Raw genomic sequence first — 17,011 nt, forward strand, 5'->3', positions numbered from 1 at the left:
ATATAAGAATTTGGGTAGTGGTGAATGTTAAACATGTGTAAAGTGATAAACACTTATGACCAGCCTATGACAGTCGTAAGCCCCGTAATTGCCCAGACTTCCATATTCTTTTTCATCTATGTTGACATATCGCGCACTCCTTTCAAGAACGTCATAAAAATAAAAAAAACTTGATTTTTCAGGAGAACGTTTTTAAACTTTAAAAATATAATACAATGTATTAAAAATAAATATCAAGCCACTTATTGATCTTTTTACTGTGGAACAGATCTTTTTAGGTAAAACCCGAAGGTTTTTTCTCCATTTGAAAAAAATTTTGTATATTTAAAAAAAGTAATTAAACAATACCTTCTCTTCAAAATGCAAAAATGACATTTTCTGCCCTGCAGCGGGTAAATATTAAGTTAAAAATATGCCGCTTTTGCTGGGATATAGTACAGTTTCTAAGCATTCCGAAAAAATGCACAACTGAAAATTGACGATTTTTGATTTATGACGTTCTTGAAAGGAGTGAGCGATATGTGAATATTAGCGACGTTAATTCGTTGTGTTAATTATGTACGCGCGTTCTCGTTTTTTTAAATTAATATTTGAACATCTGATATGCGAGTATGCTTATAAGTGGTTTGCAAATAAACATACATACTTATATGAATAATAATATTGAATTAATTGATCTTTCAGGGGAATCCTCGCATAGTAGGCAGAGTAAATATTGATTATGCAACACAACCATTTAAACATGAAGTAATTAACCCTTTAGGCATAGTTGTAAAATAATAATAAATAAATAATAATAAAAAATCCCTCTATTAATGGCCGTAACCAATTTGTACACAATATATTACATGTGGAGTCCTAACCAAAACGTTACATTTCCATTTTAAATGATTTTAACCCTTTCCGGTCCATAAAAAAAAATTAAAAAATTCCCCCAGGTCCACAATAGATTTACAGCATTACAGAATAAACAATACATCCAAGTTTTTTTTAATAAAACTACACTCGTGTTAAAAAAAAATTCTGAATGTATACAATCTTATTTTTTGACATCTCATCAAAGATGAAGAAGAATATGGAAGTCTGGACTGACGACCGTCATAGGCTGGTTTAAGTGATCACTTTACACACGTGTAACATCCACCAATTCTACCCATTATTGACAACCACACTATTCAAATTCTTGGAAGTTCCATATATATGAACCAATATAGAAACCTTGTTCTTGGATCACTAGAACTTCACTAGAGACATCTATTGGTGAGATGTAAAGAAGCTTTTATTAAGCAGAAACTCTTATATTAGTATGTGAGGTCCGAATCCTGGATTATAATCACACACATGAGAATCACACACGTTACATTTTCATTATAAATGATTTTAAGTAATCAGGACCCAAAACGTAACAATTTTACAAGCTAGAATGCTTGTAAAATTGTTACGTTTTGGTGCGATTTAATGATTTCATATTGGTTTAACACAGGATTGGTCACGTTTTGTCGCAACTTTAATTAATATTTCCTTCGAATACAGTAAACAACAGATTTAGATTAAAAAGATTTTTTGTGCAATATTGGAAATGTAGCTTTTTGGTTAAGACCTCCACACATGTTGTATAAAATCATATGATAAAATAATATGTTTTCTCTTTTTGAGTATATTATTGGTTTGAAAAGTACTTATCTAAACAAGGATGAACATATAAAAAACAAAAAAAATATGCATTAGCCTGAAATATTATAATTATTATTGCTTTATAGGTAGGAATTGATTTATTCCACATATTTTGACGTCCATACGCTATACGTTCATAACTAGGACAAATTCAAAAGGTAATATTGAATTTTTTTACATCTCAACATAGATGAAGAAGAATACGAAAGTCTGGGTATTTACAGGGCTTATGACGTGTCATAGGTTGGTTAAGTGATCACTTTACACACGTGCAACATTCACCAATTCCACCCACAACTCATGTTTTTGGATCTCCTAGATATATTGGTCACACAGTCCATATGGACTCATATGAGTTCTCAACAGCCATCTATGTTGGATTGAGGAAAGTTTTTATTTAACTGAGACCTTTTTATTTGGATATATGCAATATCAGAATCCCAAATCATTTTTACATCCTAGAAAACGCCTGAAAAAATTTTTTAGCTTATAATTTGACCAGGTAGTTTTATTCACAATAAATTGAGTGCGCGTAAAATAAGTAGAAGGAAATGTTGTCTCAAAATGTTGGAAAACATTTTTTTTTACCTACACATGTAATTTCTTATCACTCATCAACATTTTCATAAAATTGTTGCAATTCCATATTATGAACTACAATTAATCCTCATATGAGGCCCTTCTAAAATTCCCAAAATAATACCTTTAAAAATGCATTTGTGTTTTATTAACCCACATAAATTCCACAATAGAAATTTTTAAGCTTATTTTCAAAATCTGCGCGAGAGGGTTAATAGTTCGCCAATGTCAGACCCGCAGATCACGTGGATGTTCCGTCTCGCTAGAAAACGTGGTCACCCTTGACACTGGCACTTCTGAGAGTTCGGGGTGACGTCAAATCAGTATAACTATGGTAATTTGTGCTGTATTATCGTAGCGAGGATTTTTTTCAAAGGATAATACATAATATATTGTTGATATTTTAAGCACTGGTGGTCAAACATTATAACGAAATGCTAGTTATAATTGTAAATCGCTCAATTCACTGCCGAAATAACTCAATACCTTGTAAGGGTATCATAGAGTACAACTCAATACCTTGTAAAGAGTATTCTAGAGTATAACTCAATGCCTTGTAAGGAGTATTTTAGAGTGCAACTCAATACTTTGTAAGTAGTATCTTAGAGTACAACTCAATACATTGTAAGAGTATCTTAGGGTACAACTCAATACCTTGTAAAGAGTATTTTAGAGTATAACTCAATGCCTTGCAAGGAATGTCTTAGAGTACAACTCAATACTTTGTAAGGAGTATCTTAGAGTAAAACTCTATACTTTGTAAGAAGTATCGTAGAGTACAACTCAATGCCTTGTAAGGAGTATTTTAGAGTGCAACTCAAAACCTTGTAAGGAGTACCTATCTTAGAGTACAACTCCATACCTTGTAAAGAGTAGATTAGAGTACAACTAATTACCTTGTGAAGAGTATTTTAGAATATAACTGAATACCTTTTAAGGAGTATCTTAAAGCACAATTCAATACTTTGTGAGGAGAATCTAAGAGTACAACTCAATACAAAGAAGAAGACGTCTCAATATTCGATTTCGTGGGATTTTAAAGCAAGAAACCAGTTGACGACCCCTGGATTATATAAATATTATTCATTGCTGTAGGTATTATCATTTTAGAGCAATTACTGTTCGTAAAAATGACACAATCACTCATAACAACTCTATTGTGCTTGTTCACGAGGTGTCAACAGTGTCACGGTGGTATCGTAAAGGTTATGCAGATAACAGATTTAAGATGTGACGTCACAAGAGTTAGATGTTCCCTTGCGGAAATGCGGTTAAAGTCATATCCATGCGCCAGACATTTACACACATTTTTTACACCTAGTCGTCGATAATACACTCCTAGACGCTTTGTTATTGCGCAGTTGACTTATTATAAACTGCTAGGTGACACTTTTTAAATACTGTGAAAAAAGTGGTATAGATGTTTTGAAAAATTTGAAGAATTCTATCACCGGCCGACAACCGGAGAGGTGACACGTCTCTTCACGCCCGATATTTTTAAATAATGTATATGGGATATTTTTTTATTTTTAGAATATATATGGTAAAATATTTTTTTTACTTTCGATAACTTTTTTCTTTTCATAATCATATATTAATTTAAAGAAAAACTTCTTTTTAATACAAAAACGGTATTTTAAGTAGAAGAACAAAGTGGTCGAATGTTACCTAGGTTTAAGACCCAGTATTCGATAAGTCGCTAAGCTTAATTTTCTCTAAAGCCAGGTAACATTTGACGTAATTTTTTTTCTCTTAAAATATCGTTTTTGAATTTAAAAAAATTGTTATTCTTCGAAATAAAAATTTAGTTTTTAAAAAAAAGTTTTTGAAAGGTAAATATCAAAAAATTATTAAAAAAAATTCTTATGTATTTTCAACAAAAAAAGGAAAATTGATTCCGATTTATGTTTTTTTTAAATCGCGCGCGAAGACACGACCGACCTCTTACGTGGTTGTCCGCGTTCTGAAATTTAATTTTTAAAACAAGTGACGTATGCGTTACGTCATAAGTATGGTAAATCGAAATGGGAGCCCCCGTATATTTGGTAAAGTACTACCAGTTTAAATGTAGTCGTGAAAATAATTATCAGCGAAATGAACGCAAAAACGGTGATATCAAGGTCATTGATAAACCGTGGGTATGATGAATATAAACATACACAAAATGCAATAAAAATAAAATAAAAATATTAATAAAACCAGCATTAAATATCCATATATATATATATATATTAAAACCAGCATTAAATATCCATATATATATATATATATATTAAATATCCATATATATATATATATATATATATATATATATATATATATATATATATATATATATATATATATATATATATATATATATATATATATATATATATATATATATATATATATATATATATATATATATATATATATATATATATATATATATATATATATATATATATATGTTTGTCGAATTGATTAAACAAACAACAATTGAATTGATGAAATCGAATTGATGAAACATTGTTTGTCGAATTGATTTTGAAAATAATAAAAAAAAATATAAGTATTAATATATTATCCGAGAAAAAAGGTGCCCGAACGCCGTTCCACCGCGTTCCATGGAAAAATGCCATGCTTATGGGCGTTTGTCCACTACACGGGATTTTACCGTCCGGCAGTCCGGTTTTGAAAAATGAGAGCGACTACGACAGTTTAGCGTGATCGAATTTACGCGCAACGTGTTCACGCACCGATCCGAAGAAAGATGGACAAAAGCACAAGCCAATCGTCGTTTTAAAACGCTAACTGACGTGCCGGATGTTAAAATTCCATGTAATTCCATGTAGTGAACAAACACCTTATGGGTATCTATAGATATGTCCCATATACATTTCTAACTTTGTTATGTACGATGTACGTTTATTTTTTCCTAATAATTTGTTCGTAAAAAACAATGTCTTGGTCACGTTTGATACTGGCCATAAGTTGATCAATTGAACTCAAAATAAGACGTCATCCCAAGCAACCAAACAAAGCATTCCGAGAAGAGAAAGTCTATACAAATAAAAAGATTATACAAGGGAGTTCCCTCAAAACTTATCAATTACGTACGTACCGCTAAAGACTGTCGGGCGACCATGCGATAATATTATTATACGGGACAAGAATTTTAACTAACTAATTAACCAGTATGCCGCTTCCCTGCAGGAGTATACAGATAGAACGCCATACCATTCTGTCTTTGCAACCATCAATTTTTTTAGATGGGAATAGCGTTTATTATTTACCTTCCTTATTATGTATCTCGTCCGCCTCCGTAGTGTAATGGTCAGCACGCTCTGCTACCGTTCTGTAGGTCCCGGGTTCGATTCCCAAGGGGGGTAAAATAAATAAAAGTGATTTTTTCACTGTTATATTTATTCAATGTTACCCTGGGCTGGTACCTGAAGCGGTGAGCTGATCACCTTTACTTCATGCGTAAACGATCAAGATTACACTGCGTTTATATGACGCAGTGCCCTATGCACCATTGGGGTGCGGATAAGGGTTTTATTATTATTTATTATTATGTACAGAGTTTATAGATCATTAAGTGGATTTTTCCATCCTCTCTGCCTACCACTGCGGAGAAACGGCGTGATGGTAGTAGTAGTTGTAGTAAGTGGATTTTTGTTTATACTAGCTTTTTTTAAATTTCAAAACATATTACATAAATTAGTCATGTACACATATAATATTCCCGATGAGTAATTTCTATTTCTCATTTTGGGACATGGCATTAAGGTAAACAAGACTGGAACACAAATAATAAAGTAACAAAAGAGATTTTTTTTAAATAACCAAAACTAATACTAATACATGGCAAAATATAAAAAACAATAAACAGGTATAATAAATGGGCATAAGAAGCATATATAAAAGAAAAAAATGAGAAAAACATAAGGTTAGAAGCATATTTCAAATAAACAAATAAGTTCAATGTGTTTTTATTTGAATCTGTGTTGGGAACAGGAGGGATAATCTAGTGTGGGCCAATCAGGAACTTCTCAGCACTTGCTCATTGCTGGGAGGAAACCACGTTACACTCCTCAGGAGAAGGCGGACTGTTGACTGTCATCAGCAGACCTTCCGTTCCACTAGAAGTGGGTTCGGCATTTTATGTTCTAGCTTGGTTTATGTTATATATATCCTTCACTGTTTTTATCATGTCGCTCACTCTTTTCAAGAACGTCATAAATAAAAAATACTTGATTTTTCAGGAGTTTTTAAAATTTAAAAAGATAACACAATGTATTAATAATAAATATCAAGCCACTTATTGAACTTTGCAAAAGATCTTTTTAGGTAAAATCTGAAGGTTTTTTCGCAATTTGAAAAATATTTAGTATATTTAAAAAAAATAATTAAACAATACCTTTTCTTCAAAATGCAAAAACAACATTTTCTGCCCTGTAGCGGGTAAATATTAAGTTTAAAATATGCCTCTTTTGCTGGGATATAGTACATTTTCTAAGCATTCCGAAAACATGCACAACTGAATGCAACCATCACATACACTGTAACATTTATCCCTTTTTTTAAAGGTATAACCAGCAAAGCGTCTATTTTAGAAGCTTGTCTGCAGGTAGGATAGTAAGGATAGGGAAGGTAAATGTGAAAAATACATCTCAAACACTCAGACCAATCGAAAATAAATATTTATTAAATTCATTTTTCAATTGGCGGGAATCTAACCCGTGACGCCAGTTTCGCAGTCGAGCGTCTACCCCACTACACCACGGCGCCTGTACTCACCCTTGTACGCACTCAAGGGTGCATAGGGCACCATTGAGTGCGTATAAGTTTTTTAAAATATTTTTTTAACCCCTATACCTTTCAATAACTCTTTTCTTTTCAAAACTGAATAATAATGTCAAGAAAAACTTTTATTCAATACAAAAATGAACTTATAAGAAGAAAAAAATCAATTTCGTAGAAAATTAAGTACCGACTTATCGAATACTGGGCCTTAAACACCTTCTTTAAAACATTATACATAATGCGATGTTTCACTGTTTGAACATTTGCCGTTCAAATTTATAAAAATTGCCACAAAATTATAAAATAAACATAAATGAATTTACAGCAATAATAAATCCACGTAGGAATGCCCGAACAAAACACACTTTTAACGTTCTTATATAGGATGTTTTTTAAACTGGCCACATTGTTTCTACAGACTGTAAATTTGACAGTTGACAGTTGATTTGTAGTCAGTACGTGTTGCCATTTTACCATAATTTTTATTTATTTATTTTTTCTTTATTTTAAACTCTTTTGCATTACATGACATAAATTCAAATAGAAAAAAAATTTAATAAAATATAAATTTAAATACAAAAAAATATCCCACAAAGGCATGGCCTGTGTGTGGGTACACAATATAATTTAGGTCATAGTAAAGGGTATAAGGGTATAGGTATTATAAGTAGAACTAGAATAATAGTGTTAATATAAAATACAAAAAATACTTGACTATCAGAAAACAATTTTTTTAAATTATTTTAAAAACTTAAAAACATAAAAAAGATGAAAAATCAAAAAGTAAAAAGTTGGCAAGCATGTACTACAAGAAAAAGGAGCTTAAATCTGTCTCTTCTATAAACAATCTACAATCTAATAATAGACTGAATGACCACTATGCGCGTCGTAGGTTCGGTGAATGGGCCGAAAACAATAATCAGCTTGATCCCCTTTTTCAACTCAAAATTTTGTTCACCGATGAGGTACATTTTTGGTTAAATGGCTACGTCAATAAGCAGAATTGTCAAATTTGGAGTGGAGAAAACACGGAACCCCTTGTCGAGACGTCCTTACATCCATTAAAAGTCACTGTTAATAATAATAATAATAATATTGGATGATTTATATAGCGCCATTTTCGTAAAAAAATTACCTCAAGGGCGCTTATACAGGTATGGATTATGATATGAAAATGATAATGAGAGAAAATTTAAAAAATATATAAGTGAAAAACGACGTCAATCGGCTGAGTTTGAAGGCAGGAAAGTGGAGCAGTGCCTTATGGGCATGCGGAATCATTGGCCCATATTTTTTTGAAGACGAAGCCGGCCATAATATTAAGGTCAATAGAGAGCGCTACAGAACCATGAATACTGACTTCTTCTTACCTCGGTTGAATGGAATTGATGTAAAAGAACTGTAATTTCAACAAGATGGCGCAACATGTCACACGGCGGGCGCCACCATCAATTTATTGCGGGAATTTCGAATTTGTATACCTCTAAAAAAACACCCTATACATACAACTTATTGGAATCCATCAATTAACACTTTCCAAAATTAAACGATCTGTTAAAACATACATTTGTACGATATCAAACATCCTGGAGAGATGTATCTACAACCTGTTTCGACATGACCAAGTCGTTAGAAAAAGAAGTGAAGATAAACTTCTTCTTCTTCAAACCCTTATCCACACCCGATGATGCATAGGGCACTGCATCATATAAAAGCAGCGTTACCTTGATCGTTAGCACATGAAGGAAAGGCGATCAGCCCTGCCCTTCAGGTATCAGTCCCGAGGTAATATTGAATATAAATTAGAGTGTAAAATCACTAATATTTACTTGATCCCCGAATCTGGGAATCGAACCCGGGACCTTCAGTCCAGTGGCCGAGCATGTTGACCAATACACTACGGAGGCGAACAAAATATAAATTTACCGACTAAACTTAGTAAATGTTTTTCTTTTAAATGTCACTTGGTAAATACGTCTAACTAACTAACTAACCATCACGCCGCTTCATCGCAGGGGTAGGCAGAGAGAATCGAACGCCACACCACTCTGCGTTTGCAAACATTCCTCGCCTCTTCTACATTCATGCATCTCCTCATACATACCCGACGATTATTACAACTCCTGACTCGGCCGCTTTCAAGTATTTGACATACCTGATTGTGCCAAGTTTTCCTCGGTCCTCCTCTGCTTCTTTTTCCAACTACATTCGCCTCATAAATTTGTTTAACCGTTCTTTCCTCACTCATACTTTCCACATGTCTAAACCATCTCAACACACCTTTCTTAATTTTATCGATAATGCTTATCTCAGCTTTGCATTTCTTCCTTATTTCACTATTCGCACATCTATCATACATCGTTTTGTCGCACATTCTTCTGAGAGATCGCATTCCGACCGCATTCAGTCTACTTTCATCCTTCTTTTGCCAACTCCATGCTTCACTTCCATACATTAGAGTTGGAACCAGGACTCCGTTGTGCACTGCCAGTTTAGCTTCCACTGATAGGTTTTTCGATAAGATAAATACGTCTAACGGTATATTTCTTAAAATCTATTGTGACACGTGTTTTGATACATCGAAACACGTGTCACAGTAGTTTTCAGAAAAAGTGGTATTTACTAAGTAAAACTTAAAATAAAAACTGTGTTTTACTGTTTTTTATCACGCTACAATGGTTACCCCACACTAGAAATAGGTTGTCACAAAAGAATGAGTGAAATAATAATATTTTTTTTATCTTTTAAGGAAATTATGTTTACTTTTTTCAGCCCCAGAGTAGACTACTGGTCGTACGTAAATCCAACAGGAGTGCAAAGTGTTAAAACATCTTTGCGAGATAAACGATGCTTTGGTTTAAAAGTTGAGAAAAAATATCGGATTCAACATATATATACGCAATAGTGAGATACACAGGTCAGTGAGTGTCGCGGGATTGACCGGTAATGTCATATTAGCTGTAATATCGGGGAATCATAAAGTAATCGTGTTTTTTGCGCCTAGCTATGACGCATCATGCTGTTTATATTGTGTCGTGCGTCTTAGCCCTAATTGTAGGAACCTTCGCGCGAATATTACCGGAAGGTATGTATATATGGTTTTTGAAAGAGATGAATGTAGATCTGTCATAATATTTTTGACCAGCTGTTAATATAAATATTTGACATTGAAAACTTAGACAGTAAAGAAATATAAACCTATTATTTTTTGACATCTCATCAAAGATGAAGAAGAACATGGGAGTCTGGGCATTTACGGAGCTGACGACCGTCATAGGCATAGGTTGGAGTGATCACTTTACACACGTGTAACATTCACCAATTCTACCCATTATTGACGACCACACTGCTCAAATTCTTGGTTCTATGTTTATATGATCCAATTTCTAAACATCGTTCATGAATCACTAGAAATTCACTAGAGACATCTATTGGTGATATAAAAAGAAGCTTTTTATTGAGCAGAAACTTTTTTATTAGTATGTGAGGTCACTACTCACACGAGAAACGCCAGAAAATATGATGAAATAATATGAATTATTATAAACTGTAAGGGGATTGTAGTTATTGTAAACTGTCAGCGGATTGTAGTTATTGTAAACTGTAAGGGGATTGTAGTTATTGTAATCTGTAGGGGGATTATGGTTATTGTAATTATTGTAAACTGTAAAGGGATTGTCGTTATCGTAAACTGTAAGGGGATTGTAGTTATTGTAATTATTGGAAAATGTAAGGGGATTATGGTTATTGTGATTAATTTTAACTGTAAGAGGATTTGAGTTTCACTAATTGATTCGGCAATCACTTTGTGGTGAAAATCTATCCATTTTTAATTAAAATTTTACTTAGTAAATACCAATATTTCTTAAAATCTACTGTCATGCGTGTTTCGATGCATTCCACATCATTTTCAAATACCACAATGTTTTATTGAGTTATTGTGATTATTGTAAACTGTACGCAGAATGTAGTTATTGTAAACTGCAGTTATTTTTATCATTAATTGATTGGGCAGTCACTTTGTGGCAAAATCTATATATTTTAAATTTAAATTTTACTTAGTAAATAACACTATTTCTTTGAATCTATTCTGACACGCGTTTCGATGCATTCCGTCAAATTGTCATCTCGGTGTTTGACAATGATGCAGAATCATATTTCTTATCATGATCGCTTCCAGGTAATGAAGTGTGTCCACCGTCGCCCAACATCGTGGGCAGGAGCGGGTGGGGTGCGCGGGACCCCGTCCTGATAGAGCATATGACTACCCCCGTGGAGTACGTCGTCATCCACCACTCGTACATCCCGCCCGCCTGCAGCAGCTCCGAGCAGTGCGCGCAGGCCGTCCGCGCTATACAGAATATGCACATGGACAAGAATGGCTGGAACGACGCTGGATACAGGTGGGGTTCAATATACAGTAAGTCCTCTTAAAAAAAAACCCTTATCCGCACCCGATGGTGCATAGGGCACTGCATCATATAAACGCAGTGTCATCTTTGATCGTTAACACATGAAGGAAAGGTGATCAGCCCTCCGCTTCAGGTACCAGATGGTGCATAGGGCACTGCATCAAATAATCGCAGTGTCATCTTAATCGTTAGCACATAAAGAGGTGATCAGCCCTCCGCTTCAGGTACCAGATGGTGCATAGGGCACTTCATCATCTAAACGCAGTGCCATCTTAATCGTTAGCACATGAAGGAAAGGTGATCAGCCATCCGCTTCAGGTACCAGATGGTGCATAGGGCACTGCATCATATAATCGCAGTGTCATTTTAATCGTTAGCACATGAAGGAAAGGTGATCAGCCCTCCGCTTCAGGTACCAGATGGTGCATAGGGCACTGCATCATATAAACGCAGTGTCATCTTGATCGTTAACACATGAAGGAAAGGTGATCAGTCCTCCGCTTCAGGTACCAGTCCGGGATAATATTGAATAAATATTAGAGTGAAAAAATTATTCATATTTATTTGACCCTGGGAATCGAACCCGGGACCTCCATAATGGTAGTCAAACGCGGTAATCACTACACTATGGAAGCAGACAATTACTTGGTGACAAAATCGCTACACATTTTTTAAATTTAAAAGTTATTTTTTTATATACACAATATACAAAAAAAAATTATGTGTATTCACAGAAAAATAACATTTTCATTCCTATCCATACCCAGTGGAGCATAGGGCACCGCGTTGGACCGATGCAGCTCTTTGTGTTACCCGGAGTTTGTGTATGATTCGTTTTGTTGTGGTAAATGTCAATGTGTAAGTTATACAATGGTGATTTTACGAGCGTTTTGCGGTACATAGATATGGATTATGGATATACATTGTTGGATGGGGAGGCACTTACAACAACATACTGAACTCTGTGAAAATAGTACAGAAAACAATAATTAAAGTTATTTTGAAAAAAATACATATATATCCAACAAAATTATTATTTACAAAATTTCAAGTCCCAAACGTAGAAACCATTTTTTTTTTAAACCGCAATTTTTCAATTTCCAAAGGGTGACAAATAATTGAATTTAAAAAAAGTTTATCTTCGAGATTCTTAAATGATTTTTCAACTCCAAAATGTAATACTAAACAATTTCAACAAAACTTCAATTATTTGGGAATAAAATATTTCGATAAACTCCCTAAAGAAATTTAAAAAAAATAGAAGATATAAAAATTCTTAAGAAAAAAATTAATGCCCATTACATATGAATCTTGAAAAAAATATAAAAAAGACTATTATACCATTAATTATATACAACATTGAACCTTGAGTGTAAGTCCCTCTCCAAGCACAAGAGCTCAGTCTCTTTTTTGGAGAGGCACAGCGAATCTAAAACTATAAGTTTGCCTCACTCCTTTCAAGAACGTCATAAATCAAAAATCGTCAATTTTCAGTTGTGCATGTTTTCGGAATGCCAGAAAATGTACTATATCCCAGCAAAAGCGGCATATTTAAAACTTAATATTTACCCGCTACAGGGTAGAAAATGTTATTTTAGCATTTTGAAGAAAATGTATCGCTTAATTATTTTTTTAAATATACGAAATATTTTTCAAATGGAGAAAAAACATTTAGGTTTTACCTAAAAAGATCTGTTGCACAGTAAAAAGTTTAATAAGTGGCTTGATATTTATTTTTAATACATTGTGTTATATATTTAAACATTAAAAACGTTCTCCTGAAAAATCATGTTTTTTGATTTATGACGTTCTTGAAAGGAGTGAGCGATATGTATAAATGTTTAGAAATTGTATTATGTTGTGCTTAAAAATGTAACTTTTTTAAATAAATTAAATTAAATTAAAAATATATGTAGGAGGTTTGTTTAATTTTTCAGTTTCATGGTGGGAGGTGACGGGAAAGCCTACGAAGGGAGAGGGTGGGACAGGGTTGGAGCTCATTCCAAGGGCTGGAACAATATTAGTATCGGAATCTGCGTCATAGGAGATTGGAGAGGTGAGCGTTTGCCAAACTCATTTTACTTTTCGACAGTGTCTTTATTTTTGTATAATTTGTTTTTCTTAAATTTTACTTTATTTTTTTCTTTACTCGTATTCTGAAACCGAGTAAGAAACACTGATATCCGGACCATGTGTAAGACGGAAGATGTCGTGAGGTGGGGACGACAACGAAGGCGATACTGGAATGAAGCATGTAGAATTGTTGGGTAATATATCCAAAATAACACAAGGTTTTTGTTGGATTGAATTCTACATTTATTTATGTATATGACGCAACGCGTCACGTATTAAGATATACATAAATAAATGTAGAATTCAATCCAACAAAAACCTTGTTTTATTTTGGATATATTACCCAACAATTCAATATGGAATTCTACCAACTGTCTGCAGTTCCAATAAATGAAGCATGTAAACAGGATGTTAGAAGACAGACTTCCACGTATCGCCCTTCAAGACAACCCTGAAGGACGTGGATCCCTAGGCAGACCTCCAAAAGGGTAGAGAGATAGCCGACAGTCAACATCCCAAGAGCGAGAGGCTGAGGCACAGACAGATCCTGAGATCCACATCTCGAACGCATTCAGACTGTTAAAAATACTAAATATTTACTATTATACATCTAAACTAACTAACCATCACGCCGCTTCTCCGCAAGGGTAGGCAGAAAGAATAGAACGCCACACCATTGTCTTTGTAAACATTCTTCGCCTCATCCACGTTCATGCACCGCATACATATCCGCCGATTATTTAGAGTCCTAATCTGACCGCTTTCAAGTATTTGGCATACCTGATCGTGCCAAGATTTTCTATGTCTACCTCTGCTCCTTTTTCTATTCCACTACATTCACCTCATAAATTCATTTAACCGTTCTTGCCCCACTCGTTCGTTCCATATGTCCAAACCATCTCAACAAACCTTTCTTAATTTCATCGATAATGCTTATCTCAGCTTTGAATTCCTTCGTTACTTCACTATTCGAACATCTATCAAACATCGTTTTGTCGCACATTCTTCTGAGAGATCGCATTTCGACTGCATTCAGTCTACTTTCCTCATTCTTTTGCCAACTTTATGATTAACTTATGTACGGTATTATACATCTAATTATGCCAGTATGTACAGTATTATACATCTAATTCTGTTATTCTTACATTTCAGTAACCCTTCCGCCGAAGGAACAACTTCAAACCGTTAAGGATCTGATCGCCCTGGGGGTCCACGCGGGTCATATAGCCAAGGACTACAATTTGATAGGACACCGTCAGACACGGTCTACGGAATGTCCCGGCCAAGCGCTGTATGACGAGATCAACACGTGGCCACACTACTCCGCGTGTCCTCTCCCAGTGGAGCATGTCGCGAATACGATAGCCTACCCAAAAGTGGAATGCCCGGATGTAAAAATCGACCAGCGGAATTCTTAGAATCTTAAAAAAAAATAACACTTCACTGTATGACTTTTTTCGCATGACTGCATTGACAGTTCGTCTTCCAGAGACAAGTGAAATTATTATTTTGGCTGTTTTGAATATTGAAAGCATTAACTTTGTGGATCATATTGATATATTATTTCGAGAAATAAAAATACTTTGTGTTCTGATCCACTCACATTTTTATGAACCAACTAGTTTCGGCAACAACCTGTTGCCCTCTTCAGGGTTGAATTTATGACTTAACATATAAGTATATAAAAAAGAAACAGTGTACAAGTTGTTGGGTTTCAAAAGGGTAGGGGTGGGGGTAATGGTGTTTTAAGGAGGGGTAAGAGCAAGGACGGGGATAACTCTGTTTAGGTTGGGTTTGATTTTATGGGAAAAACATTAAAAATGGGACTTTGACTAACATTTATTTGGTTGTTAATTATATTTAATTTTTGTTTAACCGCTTTTTTTATTTCTAAAACCTCTAAATTATTAATTTGACTAGTTCTGTTATTACAATGTAAAATTTCTATCCCATCTTCAAAATTGAACGAATGATTATTAGATATTGTTATCATTAAGACATCTCATATGTTCCTTTATAAAAAACTAACTAACCATCACGCCGCTTCCCCGCAGGGGTAGGCAGAGAGAATAGAGCGCCACACCACTCTGTCCTTGCAAACATTCTTCGCCTCTTCCACGTTCATGCATCTCCTCATACATACCCGCCGATTGTTACGACTCCTAACCTGACCACTTTCAAGTATTTGGCATACCTGATCGTGCCATGTTTTTCTCGGTCTTCCTCTGCTTCTTTTCCCACTAACATTCGCCTCATAAATTTGTTTTACCGTTCTTTCCTCACTCATTCGTTCTACATGTCCAAACCATCTCAACACACCTTTCTTAATTTTATCGATAATGCTTTTCTCAGCTTTGCATTCCTTCCTTATTTCACTATTCGCACATCTATCATACATCGTTTTGTTACACATTCTTCTGAGAGATCGCATTTCGACTGCATTCAGTCTACTTTCATCCTTCTTTCGCCAACTCCGTGTTTCACTTCCATACATTAGAGTTGGAACCAGGACTCCGTTGTGCACTGCCAATAATGTTCCTTTATTCTAATGTTAAATGTGATGGTTATTCTAATGTTAAATGAATGTTAAATGTAATGGGTGATTCATTTTGTTCCACCCTGTACAAACATCATTACGAAAATAAACAATAACATTTTAATTATTTAAGATGAAAAATACATGTAAAGATCTTGTGTATAGAATTATAACAATAATATTTACGAACTTTATGTAAAATAAATATTTATCATATAAAGAATTTACACTGTTTTCTTAATCAACCCTCTCGCATATACATATTTTAAAAATAGTATAAAAGTATACAAATCTTAAGGGTGGAATTTACATAGGTAACTAGACACAGAAGCAAAATATATAATATATATTTTTTAGTATTTTTTATCCGTATAGAATTCCAGCCCGGACTGAAATTATACTTAAATGTTAATAATTTTTAATTTACTGGGTAAATACCAATATTTTTTAAAATTGAGAGAAATACATAAATACATAAATATATATATATATATATATATATATATATATATATATATATATATATATATATATATATATATATATATATATATATATATATATATATATATATATATATATATATATATATATATATATATATATATATATATATATATATATATATACATATGGTTTCAGTGATCACTTTACACACGTGTAACATTCACCAATTCTATTCATTATTGACAACCACACTACTCAAATCTTGGAAGTTCTATATATATACCAATTTAGAAACCTTGTTCTTGGAACTTACATCTCAGCAATATCTGATGTCTCTAGTGAAGTTCTAGTGATTCAAGAACAAGATTTCTAAATAGGATCATATATATAGAGCTTCCAAGAATTGAGTAGTGTGGTTGTCAATAATGGGTAGAATTGGTGAATGTTACACGTGCGTAAAGTGATCAATTAAACCAGCCTATGACGGTCGTCAGCCCCG

The 17,011-nt window shown here is 33.8% G+C and overlaps 1 protein-coding gene across 1 annotated transcript; it reads left to right on the top strand.

The window, feature by feature from the left end:
• The first annotated feature begins 9,964 nt into the window (after nucleotides 1–9,964).
• On the top strand, nucleotides 9,965–15,406 carry LOC148305127 (peptidoglycan-recognition protein SB1-like). The gene is made up of 4 exons (XM_088267176.1): nucleotides 9,965–10,129; nucleotides 11,225–11,447; nucleotides 13,394–13,512; nucleotides 14,682–15,406. The coding sequence occupies exons 1-4, from the start codon at nucleotides 10,051–10,053 to the stop codon at nucleotides 14,945–14,947; spliced, it is 687 nt and encodes a 228-aa protein (XP_088123302.1). The 5' UTR covers nucleotides 9,965–10,050; the 3' UTR covers nucleotides 14,948–15,406.
• Nucleotides 15,407–17,011: the final 1,605 nt, after the last annotated feature.

Source organism: Brachycentrus maculatus, unplaced genomic scaffold (genome assembly GCF_059751285.1).
Source record: "Brachycentrus maculatus isolate JH-2025_06_01 unplaced genomic scaffold, ASM5975128v1 h1tg000285l, whole genome shotgun sequence".
Lineage (NCBI taxonomy): Eukaryota > Metazoa > Arthropoda > Insecta > Trichoptera > Brachycentridae > Brachycentrus > Brachycentrus maculatus.

Coding starts and splice junctions, on each gene's coding strand:
- LOC148305127 (XM_088267176.1), top strand. CDS start 10,051: ATGACGCATCATGCTGTTTATATTGTGTCGTGCGTCTTAGCCCTAATT. Junction 10,130..11,224: donor CGCGCGAATATTACCGGAAG/GTATGTATATAT, acceptor GATCGCTTCCAG/GTAATGAAGTGTGTCCACCG. Junction 13,513..14,681: donor CGTCATAGGAGATTGGAGAG/GTGAGCGTTTGC, acceptor CTTACATTTCAG/TAACCCTTCCGCCGAAGGAA.